The 19,060-nt window shown below is 45.4% G+C and overlaps 2 protein-coding genes across 2 annotated transcripts in view; one reads left to right on the forward strand and one right to left on the reverse strand.

Annotated features, from left to right (window-relative positions):
• Positions 1 to 2,744, forward strand: part of LOC119441872 (sugar transporter SWEET1-like) — a 32,722-nt gene extending 29,978 nt beyond the window's left edge. The window contains exon 6 of the mRNA XM_037706509.2: positions 2,590 to 2,744. Coding sequence (XP_037562437.1) covers positions 2,590 to 2,670 — 81 coding nt within the window. The 3' untranslated portion in view covers positions 2,671 to 2,744. The remainder of the gene's footprint in view (positions 1 to 2,589) is intronic.
• A 320-nt stretch (positions 2,745 to 3,064) lies between these two features.
• The window catches only part of LOC119441871 (uncharacterized), a 45,087-nt gene continuing 29,091 nt past the window's right edge, over positions 3,065 to 19,060 (reverse strand). The window contains exons 12-13 of the mRNA XM_037706508.2: positions 13,973 to 14,123; positions 3,065 to 3,219 (exon numbers count right to left, since the gene is read on the reverse strand). Coding sequence (XP_037562436.1) covers positions 3,092 to 3,219; positions 13,973 to 14,123 — 279 coding nt within the window. The 3' untranslated portion in view covers positions 3,065 to 3,091. The remainder of the gene's footprint in view (positions 3,220 to 13,972; positions 14,124 to 19,060) is intronic.

Below are 19,060 nucleotides of genomic sequence, written 5' to 3' on the forward strand. Positions count from 1 at the left end.
CTATTGAACATTATCTTTGTCTTCTGCATATTAATTTTCAGCCCCACTCTTTTACTTTCTCGGTTAAGGTCCTCAATCACGTGTTGTAATTCGTCTCCATTGTTGCTGAATAGGGCAACGTCATCTGCAAACCGAAGGTTGCCGAGATATTCGCCGTTTATCTTCACTCCTAAGCCTTCCCAGTCTAAGAGCTTGAATACTTCTAAGCATGCAGTGAATAGCATTGGAGAGATTGTGTCTCCTTGCCTGACCCCTTTCTTGATAGGCAATTTTCTACTTTTCTTGTGGAGAACCAATGTAGCTGTGGAATCTTTGTAGATATTCCTCCTGTACTCCTTGATTATGCACTGCCTCTGACTGCTGGTATCTCTACTGAATCAAATCTATGAAAGCCATATACAGTAAAAGCTCAATGATACGATCACGGCTAATACGAATTTCCGGATGATACGAATTTTTCTGTGGTCCCGGCCGAGCCCCCTTACTTTGCAACGTGCTAGAGAACGGTTGTTACGAATCGATTTTCAGCCTGCGTTGGTTGATACGAATAAACGCCGCCCCACCGACGGCCGCGAAAGAGAACAGCGCGCAGTCACGCACTTTCTCTCCTTTTCTTTTGGTGCGGAGGCGCGGCGCCGGACAGCGCGGACTCCGCGACTGGGCGCGAAGAGTTTGAAGCGGTGCCGCTTCAAGAAATAAATGCTTTTTACGTACATGTGCCTGAGTGAGTTCACCTCCGACTCTTTAATTTAGCTACAGTCGAATCTCGTTAATTCGAACACGCCTATTTCGAACATACCGCGTACCGACAGTGCTCTTAGCAGCGCGCCAAATAACGCGGCGGTGCCTCCGACCGGCATTGCTCCGACACCGCCATAGAGCAAAAGCTCAGGAGAGACCCCTCAATGCTGCGCGTGAAGGAACGGGAAAAAAAAAGAAAGAACCCGCGGCGGAAATTTCCCCCTCTCTCAAATTGCAAGGTCGCCGTTTCTGCATCGCGCCGGAACAAGCGTGTACGTGCCGTGCCGACTAGAGTGTTCTAGACAACCGTATTCAAGCACACACTAGTGCCGACGTCTCAGCCACACGGATAAAATAGCAGTGAACCCTTCTCCACTATTTTCTAGTCACATGCTGAACTTGCACGCTGCGGCAGCAGCGCAGAGGGAAGCAGCGGCGGAGGCACAGTCGGGCCAACGAAACTGCCACGCCCGCAAACGCCCCGCAAACGCTCGCTTCCCGATAACGGCAGAAAACGAAACTTCAGGGGGCGGCTAAAATAAGCTGGCGCCAGCACGGCGGCGGGCGCGCACGGAGGAGGTGTTTATTATACATAAGGAAGCGCACGGAGTCGAAGGTGAGAGAGCTACGAGGGAGTTGAGAGGGAGGGCGAGGGAAGCCACCGAAGCGGCGGAGTTGACCGCTTCGGTGGAAATCCGCTTCCCTGCCGCCCTCCTCCCTCACCTTCGACGGTCTCCGTGCACACCCGTGTGCCGGCGCCGCCCGCTCGCTCCCTGAAGCTTCGTTTTCTGTCGTTATCGGGAATTAGCCGGCGTGGGCAGTTTCGTGGCCCGCGCTTGCTATGCGCTTGCGCGCCTCGCACCGTTCATGCATCGTGCTATGGTAAACGAATACTTCAAAAATACGTCCTTTTAATTCGAATAAATTTTCGGGCCCCTTCGAGTTCGAATTATCGAGATTCGAAAGTAGTTTTACTTGTGTTTTGATGATACGAATTTCGGCTCATACGAATATTTTTCGTGACCCCGTGAGATTCGTATCATCGAGCTTTTACTGTATATAACACATTACGTTTGGTTCAACATTGGATTGCCCTTACGTCTAATGTTAATTTTTTGGTGTAAAACAACATTTCCTTTAACTCAATTGTGCAAGCATTTTGGTTATTAGCGTTAAGTTTGCATGACATTTACTTTGCCACTTCACTGTGAGCATCTCTCAATACCGATTCCCACACAAGCGTGGGATCCGATTTTTTTTAAGGATCTCTTATCCTGTGAGCAAAAACTATATATCTAGTGCTTTCTCACGCCTTTCTTATGTAACAATCCATTTAATTCCTTAATCATCTTTTGGCCATCATGCCTAGTTCTGCCATCCAAGCCTATAACTAGTGGCAAAATGAATATGCGAAATGTATATAAAATTTGCCCCCTGTACAACAAACCTTTGTAAAAACCAGTAAGCTTACTTTAGGAATGGCTTGACAAGTGGTGCCCGCTTTCCTGCCGGGTTGGCAATATTGTGCACTCGATGTCAGGCCATCTCTTATTAAGGTTGTATCGGAAACATGTCCACTCTTGTAAAGTGCATTTCCTTTATGGACATTGTCATGGCAAAAATTGCAGTCCATTGCGAAACAGAAAATTGCCATCCAGTACGTCTGTTGCCCTTGGTGCACTCCTTATACTGTCCGAGATTGAAATCCACCGCTATGCGACACCCATACAGGCGGTACACACCACCTGTAAGGATGCCAGGGTTAATGTTGCCGGTTCACTCAGCACTGCAAAAGACCTCACTCACACAGTGTCTATGATTGCATTTTTTTTCTTCTTTTTTTTGCAGACACCAAATATCATGGGTGCCCTGATTACAGCTTGTCAACTGGCCCTCTTCGTGATCTACCCTTCAGCAAAGAAGTCTTGAAGAAAAGCAAGTGAAAGACCCACTAAAGAAGCACACATTTTTTATTCACAATATATTTTTTATTTACAATATTATATGAGTGACTGTGTTCTTTTCTCACTTTTTTACAATACAAAGTTGTAGACTAAATGTAGTCCTAACTTGCTGGCCATCAAATAAGCACCCTGGTAGCATGACATGCGAGGAATTTTGTGTAGCAGCAAGTGACTTTCCCGTAGAAAAATATAGTAAAAAATATCAAGCACCGTTAGTTTCTCTCAACATACTAAAACACAAATGTCCAAAAAGTGAAAAAGTTACAAAAGGCTTGTGTGCAGTGTGTTAGTTCTGGCATAATTTTTGTGACCTTTCGCATTGAGAATGTGAAACCCTGGAGATGCGTTTTACTCTGTACAAAAAAAAAAAAACTGGACCATGCTGCTTATTTTGTGGTGCTGTAACAGGATTCGTCATTGCTGGACCGTGACTTCCTGGGTGGTGTCGGGGGCACTAATTCCATAGCTTCGTCAGCGCCATCGCTGTCGTCCCAGTCCCAATTGTCGTCTTTCCCTACAGATAAAAAAGTATTTAACATTTACGGGCAGTGAGAGAATTTTAAAAATGTTTCTTCACATGCAAACGATTCAGTTGATCAGATGTGAAATTTTTGTATCAGAATAACAGTTATACATTTTTTTTTGCAATAACGAAGGTTAAACTGCACAGGTGTGTGTCAGAACAAGTTTCAGCTTTTCATATTTACATGTTTCAACATAACGCTTAGTATCCTAAAATTGCTCACTTGAAAAAGCTGTGCTTTCCAAATTACCACCTTTCCTTTCTTTTCAACATATCTCAAAGCGTTTGGTTGTCCCACGAAGGATGCCGTATTGAAATACTTAGACGGCTGGTGATGCAACAAAAGAAGTTACGCTTGCAACTTCACTCTTAAACGGGCTTTTTCTGCCACCTGATTTCAACAAGCACAAACTAATGGAGGAGCTCAAATCGGCTTGAGGGCTGCAGCAAAAATGCAACAGTGCTAGCATTTGAGGGTAAAAACAGCGCGCATAAGACGACTGAAGAAAAGAGAACGCGCACCACGAAGTGCTGAGTAAAAACTTGCTCAGCGCTTCGTGGCGTGTTCTCGTTTCTTGTGTCGTTTCATGCGCTGTTTTAACCCTCAAAAGCCATATTAAACCAACTAGCTAAGCGATGCATGCTCCTACAACAGCGCTAGACGAGTTGAGGTAATTGTGTCTTTTGCAAGTGCTTCCTGGACAAACTCAACAGGTTTTCCGTATGGAAAGGGTTAATACTCTTTACAGCTCTGCCCAAAGCCAAGTGATTTAAGCCTCCATAAACAGATACTAGTCGCAACATTACGCAGTTGACCAAAACTAACAAGTTGCAACGTCTACCATGCTAGACCATCAATGCTACGACTGACAAGGTTTCAAGTTGCAATACAATGTGACTGAAATAATTATGCACTGTCTCAATGCAGGTTGACGTGACACTTTGCGAGATACTATGTCATTACAATGATGCAGGTCTTTTCTGGGGCCGTATTCTGAAACGTTGGCCTAGGCGAAATCAGCGTGTGCGCTGGTTGGCTGGTTGAGCAAAATTGAATGACGTCGGGCTCAACCACCCAATCAGCTCATCCAATTTTGCTAAAACAGCCAATCGGCGCACGCCTGAAAGCGAAAAAAGAAATTTCGCCTAGGCGAACGTTTCAGAATACGGCCCCTGGCTAACTATGCACCAACATGATGACAGTACAGGAAGGATACCTTGCAGGGTTTTCATCAATGCAAGCAACTAATGAGCATAAAGCATATTGTCAGGCGACAGGTATTAACAACTAATTGTAATGAAGACGAGCGCTGGCAAAAGATCAACACCAGTGCTAGGCTTGATATTGTCGCTTGAGCTTGCTCTTGGTGTGTCATTACTTACTTCTGCTTTAATTGGTGCGAATGGCCAGTAAGTAAACCGTTAAAGAAAATAAATACGAAATCATGGCAACCACAGGATTCATACCAAGAGTCCTGTGGTGTACAGGGTCGTCCACTCTTGGGGTGAACACGGCTCAGCGTGGCCGCGCATCGAAGCGAAGCGGCGCAGGTGCACAGGGACCTAGGGGAGGTGCTTCGTGTCGTCTGCTACAATGCTGGAGCGTGCCACTCTTGCTTTTCTGTGAGGTACACTTCACTAAACGCAGGCGACTGAGCACCCGAGGCGGCGTCGAGGGAAAGCACGCTTGACTAACTGTAGCATTTCCCCACTGGTTTTGTCTACAGCTTGTGAACAGCCTGCTTAGTCAATATGCATAAACAGAAACAAGCTTCTCAGCACATAAACGACTTAGAATTTTTTTTTTTGTGAGGGTAAAAGAACAGAGAGGTATTGTTTGTGCGCTCTTTATTAGGCTGGTGCCATTTTATTTTACTGCCACAGCTGTTGGTGCAGTGCATCCGGAGAACCCATCAGGAGCACTTTCCATGTGTCTTTCTATTAACGAGCCATCCCAGAATCTTTCACTTGTGAGCGACCAGCCACTTAGTTGAGCAGTCGTTGGCAGCAGCGTATGAGCATCGTAAGCTGATAAGAGAGGGCAGCATGACCCAAGCAAAAAAATTAGCTCGGCGGTAGATCGCGCCGACGCCCATGGCCAGTTAAAGAGTAGACGGCCTAACCTCAGCCATCTGGATCGGGCCGGATTTGGCTTTTACAAATGGCCAGCCCATTTGCCGACCACCGGCAAGCGGTCGGCAGACGACACCGGGCCGGCGTCATGACCGCCGGCTAAATCATCATGACAGAGTTCGGCTGACACACAGGCCCTGCGACTTCCCCACGACGGCTACAGCATGGCTTGTCCGTGGCTAGTGTTCCTTTGCCGGTATTCATAGTTAGGTTTTAGCTACTCAACCAAATGTATCCACTTTACGAAATGTATCCGGTGCCCACCTCTATGGCGTAACGCAGAGATCATGTGTCGCTTCGGGACGTGTACCCCACAATTAACGAATCATTAAATTTTAGTGAGAATATGCATATGAATTTTTCCAGAATAATAAATGGCGCACAAGAATAATTTTGTTCTTTTACCCTCATCACTTACAAAGAATGCTAAGTCGTTTATGTGCTGAGAAGCTTGTTTCTGTATATGCATATTGACTAAGCATGCTGTTCAGAAGCTGTAAACAAAACCAGCGGCAAAATGCTCCAGTTAGTGAATAGTGAAGCGCACTTTCCCTCGACGCCGCCTCGGGTGCTCGGTCGCCTGTGTATAGTGAAGTGTACCTCACAGCAAAGCAAGAGTCGCGCGCTCCAGCACTGTAGCAGACGACTCGAGGCACCTCCCCTAGGTCCCTGTGCGCCTGCGCCGCTTCGCTTCGATGCGTGGCCGTGCCGGAAGCTCTGGCGCTCCACGAAGCGCAGCCACGCTGAGCCGTGTTCACCCCAAGAGTGGACGACCCTGTACATATATTGTGCAATACATGTTGGTTCTGTGTACGGCTTAATAAACGCTAACAGCAGTCCCTCAATGGTTACAGCCCTTATGACAAAAAAGTTTGAAAAAGAAGAGTATTTATCATGCTGCATAAGAGAATGTGTTTTCACGCGGTCACGCACAAAGATTATGGGCAATAATAAGGAAGAAAAGAGCTTAGTAGCGATAAACCTCAAGGGACGCAGAAGAATGAATGCTGACACTAGCATGATGGTTTGAAGAGCACCCCTCAAACGTACCTCCAAAAGAGAGGAGACAGCAGCGAAGAAAGTGCTAAAGAGTTGGGGTGCGAATATCAACTTTTTCTAATACAAATTCTGTAGTAAGTATTGATGACGCATGTATTTACAACAGGAACATTTATTTCAGTATAATTAGGTAGCATGGTTGTACTGAATAGTGGAAAAAAAAAAAAAAAAACGCTCTAGACGCTCTCTCCTCGAGAGATGGAAAACACAAAGACTCAATCGGAGGCTGCGGAAAAAGATCGCCGAGCTCAATAGGCCCAGTGAGGAGCATTGCCCCCAATTAAATAAACAGCAATGGAGGGACGCCTGCTCGGCAGTGGACGAAAAATGCGCAAAGGAGGTAAATGGAGCCTATTCAAACATCTAGATGATGGACAATCCAAAGGTAATGAGAGACTAGCCATAGACCGACTTATTAATAAGGAGCTAATGGAGGGCATCTCGGAAGCCTCCATATTTGGGAAACTAGCCAACAAATACCTTTCACTTGACCAAAGCTCAAGCTCTTCCCACGCTCGATATGAGGGCGCGCCTGCCCCAGAGCTGGACGCTCCCTTCTCGGAAGCTGAGATCAAGGAAGTGCTACATAAGCTAAATGGAAGGTCTGCCCCAGGCCCCGATGGAGTCACAAACCAGCTCTTAAGAAATTTGGATGACAAAGCCATTCATTCCTTAGTGAAGGAGATAAACAGGGTATGGAGATCTCCCCTCGGCAGCTTTGCTAAAGACCTCGTTGGTCGACTTGGCAGAACAGGCTGCTATAGCTCTCGCATTACTTGACACAACACGCACTACAGTGTACACGGACTCTCGAGCGGCAATTAAAGCATTCGCATCGGGATTGATAGCCAAACAGGCAGCCAGGATTATCAACGGCAGACCCCCCTCAGACACTATTCATCACATAGTCTGGTTCCCAGCACACATGGGACCGTATTACCGGGTCACATGAACACCAATGAGATAGCCCACGACCGTGCGCGAGGTTTCATATGCCACAACGGGACGGTGTCTCGGGTGAGTTCGGGAGAGCTCTTCTACAGTGATCCTCTAGTTACTTTTCACGAAATCACATCACATTACAAAAGGGATAGGCAGAGTTTTTCCTCCCCCCATCATAAGCGCAACAGATCACAATCTAGCACGCTCCGCATGCTCCAGACTGAGTCCTACCCCTCTAGGGGCTTGCTGAACAAGCTTCACCCCGACATTGATCCATTCTGCCCAGATTGTGGCACTGAATTTTGCTCATTAAATCACATGCTCTGGCAGTGCCCTGTGTTACAGGATTTTAACCAAGAAGAAGACTGGACGAAGGCCGTCACAGATCCCAGACAAGACGTCCAACTCCTGGCTGTCCAGAGGGCCCGTGAATGAGCGGAGAGGCACGGCCTATCTGTTCCGACATGGGACTAGCCAGCGGCTAGAAGGCCCCCCTGCCTAGCTTCTCAGGACCTAAATGAAGTGTTTACTACTACTACTATCAGGTGCAAAGTATAAATTTTTGAACACTAGATAACCGATTGTCATTAAAAAATATTGCCCGAATTGCCCCTCAACAACTTGCATGAATGCAAAGAAGCTTTCCAAGAATGAATGGCTGCTGTATGACTCTTTATAAAAAACGCTAAGTGGTTGCCGAGAAAAAAAAAAGATCAAATATGTAAAAGAGCCCGCTGCAAGAAAAACATCATAGGTTGTAGCGTAAAAGATAAAACTGCTAGACGACTAGAGTGCCAAAAACACTAATGACAGACAGACAAGCAAAAATCATATTGCATGTAGGCTTCCACCATGAAACCGAAAATAAAGCTTGCATTTACAAATTTTGTTTCTGCAATGCTTCAAAAACTTTTGTTGTCTTACTTCTGATAATCTGCAATACTTTTTGCAGCAGTCGAGGTATAGTAACCATACTAACCTGCCGTGTTGCCTTAGCGGCTATAATCTTGCGCTGTTAAACACGAGGTCGCGGGATCAAATCCGCGGCGCCCGCATTTCGATGGGGGCAAAATGCAAAAACCCCAGTGTCACATGCATTGGGGGCACGTTAAAAGATCCCCTGGTGGTCAAAATTAATCCGGAGTCCCCCACTACAGCGTTCCTCAATAAAATCGTGGTTTTGGCACCTAAAACCCTAGAATTCAATTCAAATTCAATAGTAACCAGGCTAACATTCGGCATTGCAAAATAATTGGTTAGTTTCGACTATTTGAAATTAAAGAATGTAGTTACTTTTTGAACACGAATAGTTAGTGAGTAATACTATTCAATTCATATTCGAAATTTGGAATATTCACTCACCGCTACTTAAAGAGGATGAAAACAAGTATGGACACTGGCAAAGCAGCTTCACTTTCTCCTCGATTTGGCTACAATCCTACCAGTGCTTGTGCGACCACAATCACAGCTAGCTTCACCAATTGCTGCATTGTGACACTTAACCTAGGAGGCAACCTTTACTAGCCATAATTGTGAAACTATGGGGTAGCTTCTGCACACATTACCACTGCACCAAATAACCTAAGCAAGTGTGGTACCAATTTTGGCTTTTTCTGACATCACATAGTCTGTTAACTTTCACAAAGGCAACCAATACTAACTTGGTGTACTCGTCAAACTTTACTGTACTCGTCAAGTCTCCTAAGAGAGTGGTGGGCCATTGCATGAACAGTCACCAGAGGATGTGGTGGCCACTTTGCTTTCGAGAGTAAGTATGCCTAATGTGGGACAATCTCAGTGCAAACAAAGGAACAGAAGATGCCTATACTGACACGTAAATGACATTAAGGTTTTTTTTTTTTACAAATTATGTGCTATGGTAAGTAGAACAACTATGTTCTTTATTTCTCACATTAGAGAATGCAAATGACATTGCAGGACTATTTCCCAGAAGTCATGCAGTGCACGCTCCTTGTATCAACAGTTTTGCCTTCGCTGAGCATGTCCATCCCTCTTTTATGACACCTCCCACCATGATTGTAGAGTAGAACCCCAACAGCGAACCCCAATTGAACCCAACCACGAAAAAAAAAAAAAAATTATGCGGATCCCAGGCACTGTGGGAATCGACGTAAGTGCAGCTTTCTGTGCTGTTTGCTTTGATTGACAATAATTAGTGGTGATGAAGACGGCAAATGTCATTTCTTCAGCATCTAGTGCAATACGAGAGTGGTGAGTAATGGTAAATGTTACCTTGCATGTGCCATTGTTCATAACCTCTGAGAAGGTTAGTATTGTCATTGCACTGTGGGAATCGACGTAAGTGCAGCTTTCTGTGCTGTTTGCTTTGATTGACAATAATTAGTGGCGATGAAGACGGCAAATGTCATTTCTTCAGCATCTAGTGCAATACGAGAGTGGTGAGTAATGGTAAATGTTACCTTGCATGTGCCATTGTTCATAACCTCCGAGAAGGTTAGTATTGTCATTGCGTCACACGGTACATAGTATCATGGCACAAGTGTTAAAATTTACTTGAATTATGGGACTGCATGTGCTAAAACCAGAAGTGGATTATGAGGCACGCCGTAGTGGCAGACTACGGATTAATATTGACCCCCTGGGGTTCTTTAATGAGCACCCAAACCTAAGTAAACGAGCGTTTTTTGTATTTTGCAGTCGAAATGTGGCTGCTGCGGTTGGGATCGAACCCACGACTATGAGCAATGCCATAGCTGCAAAGCTACCACAGCGGGCCCAGAAGTGTTTGAAGTGTGATGCCTAGACTCGATGGCCCTACGATGTTAACTAGTCACTACGGTGCTTTAATGCAGCTTTGAGTCTGCACGCTATGCATCAGTTGTCTGCATGACAAATTTGCAGGGTGTTTATTTTTCAGCAATAGCAGAAGCGCATTGTGCCATACCTTGAACTTAAATTTATCCAGTTTGTCCACAACCGCTGTCATGTCTAGTAGTAGCTAAGGTGCCGCAGGGGCGCGTGTATCGAGGCACCGAAGTAGTAGAGTTTCCTCACCTTCACACGTCGCCTTTTCCCCTCCCCCCCATGTACGCGAGTGAAGAGTGCAAAGAGTTTCATGGCTGTGTTGGTTCTACCCATTCTCTGCCTCCTCTCTACCATTCTATATAGTACCTCCTCTCTGGTCAGTTGCACATGAGTAGAAAGGCAAGCACTGCAGTTTCTGCAATGCTTTTGCAGGAGGTCACGAATAATTACAGCCATCAAGAGGGTACTGTGGCGACGCCCAGGGAACTCCAGAGGGCATTGTGTACATTTAACGCAGTGCAAAAGTCCAAACGAGTTTCTCGCATCACATATCCTCTTTGCCACGCTCCTGCCCGACACGGCATGCAAGGAAGCAGCAGCGCAAAGTCGAAGAGGCAAAGAAAGCTTAGCTTTACAAACGTAACAGTGAGGAAGGGCACAAATCGCCACAGCAACGCTAGCAATAGCTTTGAATGGCTGCCAGTACAGTTATTAAAGCCCTCAGCACTCAAACCGCGACCTGGGATAGCGCATGCGGCCGTGTAAATTAAAGCACACTTAATATGTTCCACGACAGGGGCCCCTTTGCACTCTTAATATGCTTCACTGCATAGCATTTTTTTTTTTTTTTTTGCGGTAAAGCTGACTAAAGAGAACTGGCAATTATGCAATGCAAATAACCCTTGCCGGCCCCAAAATAAATGTAAGCCTGCATTTGACCCAGTGTGTGTGGCTTTCGGTAGGTTTTAACCAATGCTCACTTTTTCGGAGGCTTCGCCAACTGCTTTTGTGCCCGTTTTCTCCCTATGCTTGTGCAGCGCCTCGCTTGTGCAACTTTGGTCACTTGTTGCAGCGAATTAATCACTTGTAGCAACGTACCAGTCGCTTGTTGCAGCATGCGAGACCATATTTCCCTCTGCAAAACTAAATTTGTGACCGCAGCATTCAAATGCAATGCAAGATATGGGAACATTACAGAAGGGCAACGTATCAAATGGGAACATAATAGTACATGGGGGTTAAAACCACGATTTGATTACGAGGCATGCCGTAGTGTGGGACTCCGGATTAATTTTGACCATCTGGAGTTGTTTAACGTGCACCCAATGCATGGTACACAGGCGTCTTTGCATTACACCCCCATCGAAATGGGGCTGCCGTGATTGCATGGATGTCAATGGGATTTAGGCAACAGCAAGGTACATATCAGAGGGGTTACACTGTACCTGGAAAAATTTGACCAAAGCTCAATGGGACAAACAAACAATGCTCTGGCCACCTGGCGTCACAAGCAGTGTACCTCACCACCAGCATCTTCGTGATCACTGGTTGTATATGCAACGGTGATGCGGACCATGTGTCACAAGAAATAAATGTTCACTCTCTCTTCACAGCCATGAAAAGTTTTTATAGCAAAGCATTCTTAGTCTCGCACCAGGCACTTTGTGGTAGCTACTAGGTCGGCTCCTGTCATGCCGTGCCTATTTCCTTTCGATAGAGTTGTGTATCTAGTGGTGGGATTGATTGAACCAGCGTACCCCAGCACAAAAGCCCGATTAGGCCACACAGGCTTTTTTTTCTTTCATGGTATTTATTACAAAAAAAAATGTATATCAGTGAGAAGCAATGCACAGCAGCCAGCCGATAGCAATGTCTGCAAATGCAAAACAACACTGCGCAAAAATATCAATACTGAACAGTTCGCTAAAAGGGAGGCCAGCAAACGTATTTCATCAACAGAGGACTCCACTCCAGTAGAAAGTCAATTTGATCACAAAAGCCTGAACTGTGGTATAATTTCACTGAAATGTTATTTTGAAGAATTTATTCTGCATTCCGGTCCAACATGCGAGCATGCATCCTGTGGCCTAATGTGTAGCTTATGGGGCTGCACATTAGGCCACAGACGCATGCGCACTTCTGTCAATGTCCATCAGTGCTTTGAGACGACTGGTGTCCTGCATTGCGTCGCATAGCAACAGTTTTCTTTAACCCCTTCCGTGCCATGGACTGAGCTGGGTTCGTCCACGTCTTTCTGGTAGAAACAGCCAAGGACGAGCAGAGTTCTTCGATGGTACTTTAGTTTTCTAGCAATACTGTGGATGAGCTGGTTTCGTCTCGGTGGTTTGTTGTGCTTTTGGTAGATTGTAGCACACAATCCACAGGGCAGTGCAAGCAAAAAAAATTAAATCATGGGGTTTTACGTGCCAAAACCACGATCCGATTATGAGGCATGCCATAGTGGGGGACTCCTGCATAATTTCGACCACCTGGGGTTCTTTAAAATGCACCTAAATCTTAGTACACGGGTGTTTTCGCATTTCGCCCCCATCAAAATGCAGCTGCCGTGGCCGGGATTCGATACCGCAACCTCGTGCTTAGAAGCCCAACACCATAGCCACTAAGCAACCAAGGCGGGTCAGTGGTAGCAGGAGAAAGTTTATTCTGCCAGAGGAAGTAAACCATGTTGGCAAGTAAGGTCCTTCAAAAATAATCTGACCATTTTTGGCCAGAATTCAGGACAGTAGCAGTGGCACATAAGGGGTTAAAAAGTGGGAACACATGCACACGCACCAGTTTCTATCAGGTCACATATGCAAGAATGGAATTTTTGAATACTAACTGTCAACCTTGCCACTCTTTCGCATGCTTCATATCACATAGCAAAGGGTTGCTTATAAAAGTAAGAGCGCGTCAGTTTCCGCCATGCTTCTCCTGTGGCAGTGAGTGCTTTGGAGATACTATGTGGCACTGCACCGCCTTTGGCATTGGCCCTGCTTTCCTCAGTCCTTCCCTCATAGCAGTTAGTGCTTTGAGATTCAATATTACATTGCACTGATTGCCTTTGGGATTGGCCCAGGTCATAACAGAACAAGTAACAGTTCTTTGCCCGAGTACAATAACTCGGTTGTCATGCCATGGCTGTCTACGTCATACTATCATCAGTGCTGTCGTCACATGCTTGCTCACATCACACAAGCATTTGTTTGCCTTACACAAACATATTGGCCATCTGGTAATGTTCTGTGGAACACCAAGTGGTGCAGGATAGCCAGCTACCTGCAAAATGCTTCGCATAATACATTCCCACAATCAAAGGTAAACATTTCACAGACATCTGCCTGGTTGGGGACAAATGCATTAAGGAGAAGGAAAACTCTATCCAATTTTGATCACCAGATTAGCCCCAATAGCACTGTCATCTTGAAGAGGGAAATTAACCACAAGCGGCAGCTCCTTTTTGAAATTCTGGAACATCCAGAAGATGCCAGCTAACATTACCCGTCCGTCAGGAACATTTCCCGCCGTTTATTCTCAAGGTCTACGAAAAGTGTCTGTGCACCTGTCAAAGCGCCAAAAAATGCATATAAGCACTGCTATGCCTCACCCATCTCACCCCTGAAAAAGGAGCCGGTCAGACTCTGAAACGATGGGTTTTAATATAAATTTTGGTTGGAGTTTTCCTTTAATTCCCACAATGTAGTGGCATCTGCATATTTCTTTTTCCTCCTTTGATCTGAGACACACATAGAAAAGCTAAAACATTCAAGCGCTCTCCTTTACCGCTTGGCCACTCAACTACCCAATTTTTAGCTTGACTCACCATTAATGGCAACCACGCTGTTGGCAGATGAATCTTTGCGGGAATAGCTGTCAGTTAGTCTCTTTCCAGCAGTGGTTTGCTGCAGCTCATTCTCCAACATCATCATCTGCTTCTTCATCTCTTCAATGTCTTGCTCTAGCAGCTTCTCCTTCTGTGTAGTAGGCAAAGGGTTTGAAGACAAAACATTGAATCACAGGTAACCAAAGTTTGTTCAAGCATGTTCAAGTAAGTTCAGAGCAGTTCATCTTTTGTGACTACATAGTATACCGAACTAGATGAAAAAAAAAAAAAATTTAAGAACTGATTTCATGACTTAATGGCCATGAGAAAGAAACCAATTAATGTTTTCTGAGGAAAAGTGATCAACACGAAAAAAAATCAAGTACCATTCTTTTTTCTGGGATTTTACGTTCCAAAACCAGTTCTATTATGAGGCATGCCATAGTGGAGGGCTCCGGATTAATTTTGACTACCTGGGGTTCTTTAACCTGCACTATAACGCAAGTACACGGACGTTTTTGCATTTTGCCTCCATCCAAATGCGGCAGCCACGGCCAGAATTCGATCCCGCGATCTCGTGCTCAGCAGCGCAACGCCTTAGCTGACTGAGCCACCGCAGCCGATAAAAATCAAGTACCATCTCACCCAGAAGCACCTTCTATAAATTCTGCCAAATCCACAATTGCGTAAGCTCCCAAAGTGGCCTAACAATTATCTTTTGAAACATTACAGATGAATGGTACTGATCTAAACTCGTTATCATGGAGCATCAATTTTCTGATTAGAAGGAAAGAAATTAACTGCAAGTATGTATCATCATTGTGATCACTGCGCATCATCATGTGCCATCGTCAGTCACGAGCTGCGAAAAAAATGTGATTTCGTTCGCGGCCAGGCTGGATGCCACAGCCACCACTTTACTGGCTGTTTCATACTTCCTAAATAAAAGTAGGAATGATGGCACATCATGTCAGCCACCGTCATATTGTTCATTACAAGTATACTTTGAAAATCTTTCTTTTGAAGTGGTCAAGGTTGTGAAACCTACCATGGCATGCTATGCATGCCATAGAGAAATCTTTGCTGAATAAATTTCCCAGCAAGATTTGCCAAAAAGTGTTTTGTGGATGTGTTATGAATGCATTACCTGAAAAAATATGAGGGTGCAAATATCTGAAACTTCGAATAAGAATTGAATAGTCTCTCCTATTCTATTCATATTCTATTCAATACAGTAAAAGCTCGATGATACGAATCTCACGGGGTCACGAAAAATATTCGTATTAGCCGAAATTCGTATCATCGAAACACAATTAAAACTACTGTCGAATCTCGATAATTCGAACTCGAAGGGGCCCGAAAATTTGTTCGAATTAAAAGGACGTATTTTTGAAGTATTCGTGCACCATAGCACGATGCACGAACGGTGCCAGTCGTGAAATATCGCGGCGCGCAAGCGCATAGCAAGCGCGGGCCACGAACTGCCCACGCCGGCTAACGGTCGCTTCCCGATAACGACAGAAAACGAAGCTTCAGGGAGCGAGCGGGCGGCGCGGCACACGGGTGCGCGCGGAGACCGTCGAAGGTGAGGGAGGAGAGCGGCAGGGAAGCGGATTTCGCCGCGTCAACTCCGCCGCTTCGGTGGCTCCCCTCGCCCTCCCTCTCAACTCCCTCGTAGCTCTCTCACCTTCGACTCCGTGCGCACATCTCCGTGGCACATCTCCGTGCGCGCCCGCCGCCGTGCTGGCGCCAGCTTATTTTAGCCGCCCCCTGAAGTTTCGTTTTCTGCCGTTATTGGGAAGCGAGCGGGCGTGGGCAGTTTCGTTGGCCCGACTGCGCCTCCGCCGCTGCTTCCCTCTGCGCTGCTGCCGCAGCGTGCAAGGTCAACATGTGACTAGAAAATAGAGGAGAAGGGTTCACTGCCATTTTATCCGCGTGGCTGAGACGTCGGCACTAGTGTGTGCTAGAATACGGTTGTCTAGAACACTTTAGTCGGCACGTACACGCTTGTTCCGGCGCGAAGCGGAAACGGCGACCTTGCAATTTGAGAGAGAAGGAAATTTCCGCCGCAGGTTCTTTTTTTCCCCCCGTTCCTTCGCGCGCGGCATTGAGGGGTCTCTCCTGAGCTTTTGCTCTATGGCAGTGTCGGAGCAATGCCGGTCAGAGGCGCCGCCGCGTGATTTGGCGCGCTGCTAAGAGCATTGTCGGTGCGCGGTATGTTCGAAATAAGCGTGTTCGAATTCGCTTGCTTCGCGTTGACGTTGAACGAAAGCACGTTTTTCATGATAGTCTCGCTGTGCAACAATTGTGCTCAGTTGCGCTGTGCAACAATTGCGAGGCCTAGCTCTTTAGCCAACTCCGTCCGCTTTCTCTTGAAATCCTCATCGACCTTTCGAAGAATGTCTAATTTCTCTTTAAAGGAGAGTGATTTCCGCTTGCGAGACATAGCTCGCTGCGACTAGGCAAAATGGCGCAAACACGAAGAACGCGGCCCGAAGCGCAGCAGCCACTCCATCTGACGGCTCGCAGAAAAGGAGGAAAAGTACAAGCGCACCAAAAGCGCCACCGCTTCAAACTCTTCGCGCCCAGTCGCGGAGTCCGCGCTGTCCGGCGCCGCGGCTCCGCACCAAAAGAGAAGGAGAGAAAGCGCGTGACTGCGCGCTGTTCTCTTTCGCGGCCGTCGGTGGGGCGGCGTTTATTCGTATCAACCGACGCAGGCTGAAAATTTATTCGTAACAACCGTTCTCTAGCACGTTGCAAAGTAATGGGCTCGGCCGGGACCACAGAAAAATTCGTATCATCCGGAAATTCGTATTAGCCGTGATCGTATCATCGAGCTTTTACTGTAATACACTTTTGTTGAATATGTTCAACAAAATTGTTGAATATGTTTCTTTCTAATATTAGGGAAAACAACACTTATTGGACTCTCAAGGGGGAGAGAGCGATGTGGGAAGAAAAGGCTAATATTCTGAATTAATTCTGCTGCAGAAGAGCTGCAGTTGCTGCACAGAGGTACCATTCCCTGCTTGAACACACTGGACAGATAACTTCACTAAACAATTTCCATTCATTTAATAAGAATGGCTCGCAGTTAGGCAGCCTATATATGAGTTTCTTTCTCAATTTCTTATATGGCCAGTCTTGCCAAGTTTGCAACCCATCAAAGCAACGTGCATTGCTGTAGTGTCACATCTGTCCCCTTCAACGACAGCAACACTGTGCATGCATCTGGTGACACGCTGTCCCTTATTCCATGACTGCCATTGTCCTGGTGCCCCAGACAACTAAAAGTGGGTTTCTCATTCTCAAACTCCTTAGTTGCCTGGAAGTGCTAATGTATGTAAGCATCATGTACGTAGGAATGTAAACTTCTTGACCAAACGGAAACCGTGCAAACTTTATTTCACTTTTCAATATTTAATATTCAGACCTCATTTCACCTCAAAGAGAAGCCATTCTTTTGCTTTTATTTAACTCCCCCACACGGAGGTAATTACACAAACAATTGTGAGCAAAAGCTTGAGACAAGAGCAGCAGCAAGAAATTTTATTTACTTCTGGAACAGCCATTCAGCCCGGAATAGGGAAGTGCACAGCATTGGTCGAACATACACTATTCAACATGTTATCAGGCTGCAAAACATTTCAGCAGCAGCCATGATTTACAAACTTTCATTTACCATCATACAAGCACAATCTGAAGAATTATGCGTTCTACATTTAAGAATGATAACGTAATATAAATAGTGCTCATCTTGTCAACATTTTTTTTTTCAGGACACTTATTTAGGGAAAAGACTGCTTGCATGCTCTAAAGAGCCACTAATTCTTAAGAAGAAATCGCAGATGGTCGGGCATCAAGCTTTAGACAGTACGCATGGAATGACAAAATACTGTGGCACTTGATTTATACAGTTAACCTGGGTGAAACCCTTAATTTCACAGAGTTATATGATGAAATGCTGATGCTATTTTGAAAGTGTCAGAATTGTGGCTTGCATAGGTGTGAAAAAGAAAAATGAAGTTAAATTTGTAAAAAAAAAATTTATATTGCCCATTTGTATCTTTTTGTTGAAGAGAGCAGTCCTGACATTCCATGATTTCTACTAAGTGCTGGCCAATGCTTGCAATCTCTAGCTAATTCATTTAGAAGCACGGCCACACTACTTCTTTTTTTTTTTTTTTTGTAGCTACTCAACATGTGTATATGGTAAAACCCACAGGAAGAGCATCAGTTGGTGAGGCAAGGCCAATTCTATAAATTTTCTTCACACGGGCAAAATTTATGTCAGACTAAGATAAGGTCTGCCGTCTGGGGCATTCAGCCAGCAAGATTACAACTTTTTCATCAAATTAAATGACGGTCGCCAGACATCCCGAGACAAACTACCCCAAACAGGCAAAGGTATACAAATTCAGTAAATGCAGTTTACTACTACTACCTAAAACATAAAAAAACAAAAAACAAATGGTACATAAACACTGTACTGTGTAGTAGCTGCCATTGGTTCTGTGCTTGAGCCACATGCCTACCTGCCAACCTGTGAACTCTAAAATTCGTAAAAATCCCATGGACACGACACCAAGGGAGGGAGACAACATTGCACACAACTTTTAAACTTTGCCCTAAGTACAAATGTTTTGTATGATGCAAACATCTTAACAATTATTTTCATTTAGACACTGTGCACACGCAGCGACAAACATGGAACAGCAGAGACTAATAAGCAACACATTGTTTTTAGGCCACGGAAACTCTTTCAGCAACTTTGCTATTACCTATTCCGCCTGCTTCAGCAAATTGTCTGAATAACCTTACTTGATGTGAGTATATCTCCGGTGTCCTTTCACCGTAAAGCTACTTCCTAGAGTATGGTCACAAATTGACAAGCAAAACTCCATTTGGGCATTGTTCGCAGTACTAAATATTCTTACGCATTCAGCGTTACTGGGAGGAATTGACAGGATCCCCACCATTATCTCTGCGATCCTGTATGACTTGGGCAATGCCTCTATGCCTCAAATTCTTCCTGCTTGCGCCCACTGTATGTTGGATCTTGTTTCCTTCAACACTTACAACTAAAGT

The sequence above is a fragment of the Dermacentor silvarum genome, chromosome 2 (assembly GCF_013339745.2).
Source record: "Dermacentor silvarum isolate Dsil-2018 chromosome 2, BIME_Dsil_1.4, whole genome shotgun sequence".
Taxonomy (NCBI): Eukaryota; Metazoa; Arthropoda; class Arachnida; order Ixodida; family Ixodidae; genus Dermacentor; species Dermacentor silvarum.